This window comes from Chenopodium album, chromosome 19, assembly GCF_948465745.1.
Source record: "Chenopodium album chromosome 19, dcCheAlbu1.1, whole genome shotgun sequence".
Lineage (NCBI taxonomy): Eukaryota > Viridiplantae > Streptophyta > Magnoliopsida > Caryophyllales > Amaranthaceae > Chenopodium > Chenopodium album.
Window position 1 is genome coordinate 12,507,455 of NC_137852.1, and position 11,605 is coordinate 12,519,059.

The 11,605-nt window shown below is 31.9% G+C and overlaps 1 protein-coding gene across 1 annotated transcript; it reads right to left on the bottom strand.

Annotated features, from left to right (window-relative positions):
- Positions 1–1,465: 1,465 nt before the first annotated feature.
- LOC145594898 (uncharacterized) lies at positions 1,466–6,437 on the bottom strand. Its single transcript, XM_081651246.1, has 6 exons — positions 6,146–6,437; positions 3,917–4,022; positions 3,072–3,202; positions 2,924–2,977; positions 2,669–2,815; positions 1,466–1,873 (listed from the first exon to the last, which is right to left on the bottom strand). The coding sequence occupies exons 1-6, from the start codon at positions 6,338–6,340 to the stop codon at positions 1,754–1,756; spliced, it is 753 nt and encodes a 250-aa protein (XP_081507372.1). The 5' UTR covers positions 6,341–6,437; the 3' UTR covers positions 1,466–1,753.
- Positions 6,438–11,605: the final 5,168 nt, after the last annotated feature.

An 11,605-nucleotide genomic window follows, 5' to 3' on the forward strand; every position in this document is an offset into this window, starting at 1 on the left:
TGTAAAAGCGTTAATTGAGATGGTTTGAATGTATTTAATGTAACATACAATTTTAGACTTAGCTTATTGCCAAAAATCAGAGATTTAGGCCCTATTCTTTTGACCTTTTGAGTAGAGCAGAGCAAAACAAGTGTCAGCAGATTTTTAATACTCAGTAAAGCAGATCGCATCAACTCAAAAGAACAGGGTCTTATTGTCCAAAATCTAAGACTTAGGCCCCGTTCATTTCACCTTATTTTTGCTGAACTAAAATTATTTTTACTGAATTGAAATTATTTTTGTTGAACTTGATTTTTTTTTTTTTTTTTTTTTTGACAAAACTTGAATTTTTTTTACTGAACTTAAATTATTTTTACTGATTCTTCCTTGAAATTACTGATTTTTTACTGGACTGAAATTATTTTTACTAAACTGAACTTATTTTAATTGGATTGAAATTATTTTTGCTGAACTGAACTTAATTTTATTGAACTGAAATTATTTTTCCTTAATATTATTTTTTTAAGGTGAAGTGAACAAGACCTTATTTCCTCTAAAACAAAATTCTAAGACTAACTTAATAAGCGAAACAAGTGCGTTTAAAAGTTGGTAGAAGTTATATCTAGAAATGAACAGAATTTCGTTGAAAAAAGAAATGAACAAACTTTATTAAACAAAATTAGTAATTTCAAATGTGCATTTATGAGGTTAAATATTGTTAAAACTAAAACATCAAAGCCATAAAAATGGCTAATGTTCTCACCAGCATGCAGGATATAAATACAAGTATTTATCTTGACAGAAAGATGGAGCAGAGGCAGAGCATATAGATGATTGCTAAAGTTTGACGAATATCTGTAACGATAAAAGTAGATTGAATTAAATATAGAGTCAAATAAAACTCCTACCACTTACCAAAACAAGTTGTCATCACATGCCAGGGCATCTTTCATTTCCCATTGCATAACAGACTTTGTCAAATTAATGAATTATACTTATTATATTGAGATATACGTAGTATTTCATAATATTATTCAATTTATATTCTACATTTCCACATGTCAATAAAATGCCAAGGTTGCCGGTACCTCTATCTAATTTCCGGGCATACCTAGAGTTAGATGTATACAAGGGTACTTTTGCTCAATTTATCAGTTTTGGAGAATTTTAAAAAAGCAAAACTAATATATCAAGCAAAAAAAATATGTTCATAGTACACCTAACTTATGATAATTTGAAATAAATTAATCATATTTTCTTGGGTTTTTTTAATTTTTTTTTTATTTTTTATATTACTCTTCTTGTACTAGAATTACTGAACTCATCATATCAAATTAACATACTAAATTTAAACAAATTGAACCCAAAAGCATTTGCAGTCCTGCACAGAATAGTTCAGAAGCAAAAATGAAACTTTCTGACAAATATACAAAAAATGGCTAAATATCATAGTATCAAAAGTTTTTAGCTTAGAAATGAATATGGCCTCAATCAGACCTGTTCACTTCCTTTCCAAAGGTTACACACTAATGTTTTAATCTTCCTTACTATCCTGAGAGTGCAGAAAATATGTGCAAACAAAACATTGGAAGATTCGGTACACAAAAACGATGCAGACATCAGCTTCGATCAAAAACAGATCTTTCTTCAGTTTGAGTCATATATGTGCAAAAGACTAAGATGAAACTTTGCTTTTAATAGTGAATGAAGTTAATTGCCAAAAAAAAAAAAAAAAAAAAAAAAATGTGAATGAAGATATCAACAATTCAACATCCTACAAACCAATCGAATCATCAGCAGACCTCTTGTACTCTGGTTTCAGTTCATAGCTCCCTTGATTAGATCCTTTGTTGTTGTACACACAAAGGTCTTTCAGTAAATCTTTCATGAATTGCTGCACAGAAACAAGAGTAAACACATGAGCTGATATATAATTGTCAGAAAAGATTATGGTATGTCACCTAACTATCAAGAGGCATAAAAATCCAAGTAATTTGACCATTAACATCCGGTTGATTCTCACAAATCGAAGTCATTTTCTGTATTCCAGGTCAAAGATTTCACTGTGTGGTATAATTTTTACATTTTACTCCGTAATATTTAAGATAGGAAGATTTAGTAGAAAATTAACACGGTAAAACCCTGAAGTGCAAATCCAACATACAACTGAAACAGTTGCAGTTCTGCTATCTGAAGATCCACCATATAATGTACTCAGCTTAATTTTCTTTAAAATTAGACATATATAGGCCTATGTTAGGTGCCCTTATAACAGCTCCAAGGAGTCCCAAGCCCCATGCATCTGTATACAACTCTTTTGAAAAGCAGAAACCTGAATAAAAACTGAAAAGCATAAATCCTTGACCTTGCAAACTTGTATAAATAAAAACTTGATGGCCTGGGGTCACAGCACTTCTCCCATCCAGAGTAACACAACTCAAGGGAGAAATTGGCCAAGATATCATGAATAGTACTCCAGAGTATAATATGTTGAATCCCAAAATTAAATAAAGAAAAGACATTAATATAACGGGACACAATCTATAAAAAGCGTTATACTAAAAATCAATGTTTTATCAATATAGAGAACCTAACACATAATAAACAAACTTTAATATAAACCATTTCTGGCAGTAAGAAAAGAAAGAAAGCGTACGTCCACATCTAGGTATTTAAGCAAGAGACAAACCTCAGGTTGATCTGTCTTCTGGACCAGCTCTTTAAGTGTCCAGTTAGGTTGCTGTTCAAATAGTTTGAACATAATGTCTTCCATCTCTCCTCGATCCCTCCTAGTTCTCTTAGTTTCAAATCCTTTAACAACCACTTTCCTCTTCTCCTGTAAAAGAAACAATCTGTTAACATAAAATGACAAGCAATAAAAGTAACCAAAAAAAAAAAAAAAAAAGGGAACAGCACAATATTTACATGAAGGAAGTTGTTCAACCTGAGTATGAGTGATCCCGGGCATAGGTATTATAGGCCTGTCATTGCCAATCACCTGGTTTGTAAACAGCACATCAGCCAATGAGTTGATTAATAAGGAGCATAGGGAAAAAAATTAGATCAATCAATAAAGAGGAAGTTACAAAGACCTGAATCTGTCTAGTCTTCGTCATGGATCTGTTTGTTCGTTCACGACATAGTTTACCATAGCTCTCAATTGCATCATAGTGAAGCTTCATGTCAAATTTATCTAAAATTTTCCCTTCAACACTTATCTTCCCTGTAAGTAGTGGAGAGTGGTCATAACAGATACATAATAATGGCTGTTCTGACCATCCTATATACAATTCTACATTACAAGACATGCATACAAAAACAACAGAGTAAAATTATTTAATTATTTTTGCAATGGTTTACAAGCTAAACTTTCTGCCAAGACATCAAACAAATCATGTTATAAACTACGAATTTCTGTGGGAAGGAACCTCACATGTTTTAATTTCATTTCAAAGGAGATAATTAAGTCTAAATTTATAGCTTAGATATCTTCAGATAATTTTTAGACGGTCAACCTGCCATTTAGCAGAATTACAATATAGAAATAAATCATAAATCTTAAAGTATTCCATCAAATCGGTTCTCTAACTGCAGAATATGTTCATTAAAAAAACCTTAAATAAAAGAACATTCTCCCACATAGAATAACATAGGCATACATACTCTACTCCATAAACATAAGTTTCTGATGATTGGCAAAAATTTGCAAATATATTCTGAATTTTCCCAATTATTTTCCTCATAACAGAGAATTTATGGTATTCAGACTTCAGAACATGACAAATTTGTAACCAAACAAACAAAAGACATTGTGCAGAGAGTAGACAGCACATAAATTAATGCCAAAATAGTATTTTTCAAATCAGGAAAAGGTTGGTTTGTAGTAGCACCAATATGCTCTAGAAATTAGGTAAAACAGATTAGCCTATGTACTCACCTTGGTTCTCTGAAAAGACAGACATCGGAACAATTTCCTTAGACATGTCCATAGAGAAACGCTTAGGCACATTTCCCAAATTAGAGCCAGACAATTCCATGGTGAACTGATCATATTATAAACAATGTATCAAATTTTAGAATATGACAGCAAAGGAGACAAACAAATATGAAATCCCATGAATTCTCCTCACCTGCTTAATTGAATATACAAATGAATATTATCCAATTATAGTTTTCATTTTGTCACTCACTCTTTAAAACTTTCTTCGTCTCTAAACAATAGACCACATTCCTACTTTAGTAGTTTAGTAAGTTTAAGTTTTACTTTCCATCAATACCATACTCAAATCAAGAATCCTGAAAAGTTGATAGTGAAGAAAGTTAAAGAATTTAAATTCGACTTGTCAGACCCTCAATCATATGTGACATACGAGTTGGGATGGAGACTGCGGAGACATATAAAGTGAGTAGGAATACTAAGAATTCGATTATACAACAGGGTATACTGACAACGGAAAAAAATGAACCATAACCATGCATCCGTGGAAGAAAGGAGTATCCTAAGTAACTCAATGTGCAACGGAGGACAAAATCTAAAACCCCTGTTCTGAGTGTCAGTAAAATTCTATAATATACTATTGGACTAATAGCATAGTCAAACAATACCAGGTGCAGGTATCAACTAGAATAATAAAAACTGAACTCCTAAGCCCAAATACTTAATAAAATAGAACAGGTATCATCAACTAGACTAATGATAATTGATAAACTTCGATTCCTAAAACAGGTCCCACAGTGTCTACACTCTTTAGAATAAAGAAAAAGGTGTAAAAACTCGTCCATAAGCTGATTAAAACATAATGTCAACAATTTCCTAGGGGACGTGTACTGTTGTACATAAAGATTAGACTAATGATAAATTGTAGATTCCTTAAGTGAATGAAGACTACTCCTTTTCCATTATTAAAATATTATAAGTTTATGAAATCAACAATCATCAATAAATAATGTAATGTTATCAATACTGTCTAAAAGTTATTTATCTAATCAGCTCAAGCAAAGAATCATACTCTCCAATACATTACACAGTATACTCCCAGAATCACACTGCAAGAAACTGCACAAAAAGGGGAGAAAATAATCAAAAGTATAAACACGGTATGCTTGGGGTTCCACGGCACAGATTATCTGATACAAAATACATGTTCCTACGATCATCCCAGAAACTAAGTATCCTAATGTTTTCCATCTCATTCCAGTTGACCATTTGTTTGCAAGTCCACAGACCGGAAGGCTTAACAGTTAATGGCAGCACACATTTTGGTGCTGTTATATCATCAAATTTCCAATGACACCAACCCATAGCAACCCATGTGAGTGACTAACTTGAATAAATTTCTTGGGCCCATATACAATCCCAAATCACAAACAAACTCCAAGCACATAATTTTATAATATAAGGTCCCAACAAAAGAAACAACACAAGGACGACGAAATGTCCTCCATCAAACAAAGCAATATAATTCATCTCCACTTCGCAACAAAGCACACAAAATGCAGAGTACACAATCAACCAAGCAACATCAAATGTCGTACGGGTTTAGAGAGGTCCAAATGTACGCAACTACTCGTTCTTGATAACGATCGTTCCCTCTATATTCTCATAAGTACAATAAATGTAATTTATGTAAAACATATATCCAATTGTATAAGAATTACAACGAGGGTTACGAATATATTGTCCTTCTGATACATAACATACACCGTCTTTCACTACCAATGTAACATTATATCATAATAGTTCATTTCATAACATTAAGTACAATACTAATGCAACTTCACTTAATTACAATCACATATCAAAATAAGTGAGAAAATTGCTTTGAAAATATACATAAACATCATCAATTCATCATTTACCTAATTTTTCTTCCTCAATCTTTACAAAAACGGCCACCCTTGGAAAAATTCATCAAAACATAAAACCCACATTACAATTGAAATTATTCATAAAACAAAAACGAACCCAGAAAAATGCAAAGAAATATAAACCCACCCATTACCCTTTGCCCAGAAATTAGCGCACATCAAAACCCTAGAACCAAAATTTCAAATAAAATCAAACAATTCCCAAAATGCAAGAAATTACAAAATCAAAAAAAAAAAAAAAGATAATGCAAGGAACCCTAAGAAATGGCGGCAATGCAGGAAGAGAGAGAAACGAAACCTGACGAGAGGGGTCTTCAGGGTCAGAGCAAAGAGGATCAATGGAAAGGGTAACTTTAGCAACAGGTAAATCGTTGGGAACAGAGGAAGATTGAAGAGCGCGCGAAACAACAGAAGGGCATTTCATCAACCACACTGCTCTATCTGCCTTGGTTGTGTCAACGTACCCACTATTACCACTACCACCTTCCTCCATTGTTGCGGATTTCTTGAGGAGAGAGAAAATGAGAGAGAGTGGCAATGGCGGATTGGTGGGTGTTGTTAGAGAGAGTGTTGATGTAAAAAAGGGTGAGATTGTTGGTTTATTTATAGGGGTGGGTGATGGAAATTTTCATGGTATGGTGGATTGGATTTGTCTGTTATTTTTATCTTTTTTCTGACATTTGTGGGTCCTTTAGGATTTCTGGGCCCACTTCTTGTCCAACATGTAAAAACCTACCGTTTAGGTGGCGAATGCTGAACCGGTCTAAAAAAAATGACATATTAGAGGTAAAATTGATTTGTATCCGATTATAGACTAAAGAGTCGAGAAAGACTATCTAAAGTTGAAATGAAAGACGGAAATGAAGTAAATTGAATAATCCAAACTAGGAAATGATAGGGCACTTATGAGCAATTGAGCACAATGCCTACTAATACCATTAACCAATACATAATACTTCCTTTTATACAGTACATAATACTTCCTTTTATACAATACCATGAAATCTTAACTTAACGCTTACTCCCTTAATTAAATTTTGTATTCTTTTTTCCACTATCTACCAAAAACATACTTTACACTGATATTTACTTAACTATGCGTGCTCAAACCCTTAGAGCAAACACAATAGTTGCCCACAACCATTGTGGTTATTACTTATTTTAATAATTTCTCTAGCTTCCACCTCACCTATAACAACTCTTATATTCATTTAATAACCAATATATCTCAATAGTTAACCACAACTTTTTGGTTTTACATTTTCTCTCTCCTACTTTTACCCAACCCCACCACACAATCTCTCTCATATATAATTAATGCACTTGATAATAATCAATCAAAACTAATAATTATTATTAGCATACATTAATTAAATAAAATGACCTATGTTTAAAATTAATGCGTTATATTATTTAATTAGTAAGTAATTAGCCGTTAATTAAGAAATACACAATAATTCAAAAATTGAGAAATTGAGATTTTTTGAACCATAATTCGAGAAATTGTAGAAAATTTGTATCTTAATCTGAGTTGAGATCAATTGAAAGGTTAGAAACTTAGAATAGTAAGGTCGAAGATTTAAATTATTTTGGGGTTGTTATGAGTTCTGAGATTTTGTAGATTTTTTTTCCTATTGGATTATGAAATATTCCATCTCTACACAATTTGATTTACAAGATAGTAATATTCACTTTCATAAAAATTGTTTCAAAATATCTCAATATTGAGCTCATTTTATATATACATACATACATATATATATATATATATATATATATATATATATATATATATATATATATATATATATATATATATATATATATATATATATATATATATATATATATATATATATATATATTAACCATTGATTAAATACATGAGTGTCACAATCTTCTTGTGCCACGTCATTATGGGTAGTCATAAAAACCCATCCACTTGCAATATTTTATTGCATAACCAAAGGCAAATAATCGGTTATAGAAATAACCTGGTTTTAGCAAAATTTCCCCAAGTTTTTCTCTCTCTTCATTTTTTAATTATTTTTTTTCAGTTTCTTTCTCCCAATAACCAACCCCAATGGTCAATGGTTGGGCATGCTCTTATAACTCTTAAATAATTAACACAGATGTCGTAAAATCGGCATCTAACCCCTATTCAATATGCTGTTAAAATGTCATTCACAAATTCATTTCGAGAATTTATAATCTTCATTAGGAAATTACTTGTAGGAGTAATGACACTATCCTTTTTAGTGATTATTAGAATACTTATAGTAAGTATTTGATGGTGTATTTTTAATTTGGTTTGTCTAAAACTTTAGAAAATCATAATTGACTCATTAACTTGTGTCCCTAAACATGCAAAACTAGCAAACTATTATATGAACGAAATAAAGGAGATAAAAATTATTTTATTGTATTTCTTCTTTTTTATGGGGTGTGATACCTGAAATTGCTAAATTACACCCAAAAGTTGGACCACTTTGGGTCTAGAAACCTCTTGTTTATGCAGAAGTTGCTCGTAGGCGACACATTATGGGGAGAATCACAAGTGGAATCTCCCATTTTGTGTTGTTTGGTAGTGAACAAGGCAAAATCTATCCTCTGAATGAATCTGGGGTACTAAATCAAAGTGCAACCAAATTTCGGGCGATGTTAGTTCATATTGAGGTATAATATCTATTCTAGTCAAATTTTATTTTTAAATCTCGTTTTTAATTATATTAATTCACCCCTCTGGATTTTAGTTAACATTTTGTTCTAAATGATAAAACCAAACTAGCTAAAAAATTCAGTCAAGTCATGGACAACAAGTAGTATATATTTATCCCATGTTTTTTTGGACAAATTTGTTATCACATTCATATTTGTAATTTGCTTGTATTTACATTTAATAGATTTCACCAAATTTTCAAACGTAATTTGTTTCGTGGATTAAACAAAACAATCAAATAAATTTTTCTTTTTTACTTAAAAAACACAAAAAAAAAAAAAAATTAAAAAAAAAAAAAAACAAAGCTTGTAGAGAGTAGCATCAAATAAATTCGTTCTTTGGCACCCCTTCACCATCGCTTCTACGGTCAATCAATTCCGTCTACTCTATAGAAGCAGCCATGACTGATCATTAGTTTAGGACTTTCCTAACAACAGACTAGGCGTTGCTAGACTATGTAGATGTAATTCAAAGTTTGAAGACCAATTACTCTGCACATAGGTCGCCTGTGATAGTTGCGGGTAAGCTATGGTGGAGGTACGTAACCAAGTCAATATTATACACTCTATAATTTCTTAACATTTTTAACTACTTATATATCTCATACAATAAATATTGGAATAAATAAATTGGCCTAACTTAAATGTATTTTTTAAAGCTCAATACATACATCTTCTAGTAGATTTACAATATATATAAATCAAACAAACTAATTTTTAATCAAATATGAATGAATTTATTATTCTAAATTGTTAATCATAAACATTTATATAAACTTACATAATGAATATAAAACTCTAAAAATAAATATATTATATTGCACATATATTATATATTATATATTATATATTATATATTATATTATATTACATTTATATATTGCACATATATTGCACATATATTGCGTAAACCCTAGTGGGTATTCAGACACATTTTCGAGTGGGTGAAGACACATTAGATTATCCTTCAACCATTTCGTAAACAATCCTTATTGCCGTAAATCCTTAGAATTAATTAGCGGAGTTGAAGAGTTACAATCTCCTGAAGTCAAGGGAATTCAATTGATGAAGATAGCCAATTTCAGAGGGAACCATACCTCGAAAGTTTGAGTGAGAAAGATTAAGCTTGGTTAAATGATGAAATTGACCAAATTCTGATGGAATGTGGGATAGGGTGAAATCATTAAAGGCCAAATTAAGTGTTTATAGATGGAGTAGGAAGAGGGTGTTGTTTAACCCAATACTTCCCTTGAAGTTGAGCACAACTTAGGTCCAGGTCAACCACGTGACCCGTAATTGGATGACAATTCCCCCCCTCTCATCCACAACAATATGTTGCCCTTTTCCATGAATTGGTTTTTGCCTTTGCTACTTGACCACCTAGTCCTCTTTCATAAGGATAAAAAGATGGCCTTGAGCAATGTTTGGATGCCGAAATGTTGATGATGAAAGAACCTTTAAATTGCATTAAGGCAAAGTATTCATCAATATGGCATAATTGTTTTGAGGAGTTTGAATTAGACAAACTATGAATCTCTAAAACACTCATCAAGAAAACTCAAATAAAACACACGTTTAATAATGAAAAGTTTGACATTTTATTGGTATGATAATATTCTAAGCAGATAAAGATAATAGAGATAAGAGATTTAGTGAGAAGGAATTGAAGATGGTTTTGCTTACTAAGAGCTTTGCTCCTTTTATAGCTAAATTAATGATGGAATAGAAACAAACTAAGCGGCCGACTAATATTTCCAATTGAGTTACTTCACTATGATTGGACATACATGGACTATTGGCTAGCTGCCCTTTGTTTTTTTTTTTTTTTTTTGTTGGCCTATTGGGGTTCCAGATGCTGCTTTAGTTTTGGCTTTAATTTTACTAAGAGTTGCCCGACATCTAAAACCATAGAAAAGCAACAGACCTTTTAGGCTATAGTTGCCTTCACGTGATAATTTTGCAACAGAGGTTCGTGACCCACTGTTATGTACTTCCTGCCTTTTAGGTGTTCCATCTGTCTGGCACATTTTTTAAGGGTGGTGGGGGAAAGAGTAGCTTCACTAGCTTGTTACTATTAGATTATGTAAATAATCTAGTGTATATTATATAACTAATAATATACAATATATTATTTACATTATCTAACAATTACTACAAAGGCTTTATAAATATGTGATGTACCAAAAAGTAAGGGCATGCATTTACTCCGTAATTTGAACTATAATTTACCTAATAGAAAAATGGGACAATGATTTCAAAATAGTTCTAAGAGGAAAGTGGTCCAACTGAAAAAACGTAGGAAATATTGGCTAGTGTTTTACATGTTTCTATGGTTGTCTTTTACATAGTTAATGAGCATTAAAAACCATTGATTTGTTTCTTCAGTTTTTAGGGAAACTCTGTTTTGTTGTAGCTTCTGGTATAAGAGGTTGCATTGTTTGTGGGCATAACATTATTGGTTGTCCAGCCTTCTGAATTTTTTGCTACATGATTAAGGTATATGATTGTATGTATAAAATATTAGACCTGGCATAATTATATCCATACCTCCAATTAATGATATATATAGCAGTTTTTTTTTAGGAAATACAAGTTGATATCCCATATCAACATAACTTGTTGATATAAGGGCATCAGTGTCTTTTCACTCATTAAATAAGGGGCAAAATCGTCGACACATGGACTGCCCACACATCCCGTTGAACAATACCCCGTTTCGAGATAGACGACGTTAGATAGTTGTCAAGCGATTGCTCTCTGCAATTGCTCCAGCTCACCCACCATCTTCAATAACTCAGCAATTTCGCAGCCTTCAATCTTGTAACCATCTTTAAATCTCTAATCACTCAGTAGTTTCACTTTGTTCAGCCCATTTCACCATCTTCAATTACTCAGCAGTAGCACTTTCTTCGATTACTCCACTCAGTAGATTGATCGTTTTCGCGGTACTGCAATCATGCAGAAACATTGAATCAAAACTATGTACATATCACATAAGACCCACTTCAATTATTAACAGTAATTTTCCCAGCAATCAACG

Excerpts from the sequence above, each read along its gene's own strand:
- LOC145594898 (XM_081651246.1), bottom strand. The coding sequence starts at position 6,340 with ATGGAGGAAGGTGGTAGTGGTAATAGTGGGTACGTTGACACAACCAAG. Across the intron at positions 3,203-3,916 it reads TGTCTTTTCAGAGAACCAAG|GGAAGATAAGTGTTGAAGGG; the intron begins GTGAGTACATAG and ends CACTACTTACAG. Across the intron at positions 1,874-2,668 it reads AGAAGACAGATCAACCTGAG|CAATTCATGAAAGATTTACT; the intron begins GTTTGTCTCTTG and ends GTTTCTGTGCAG.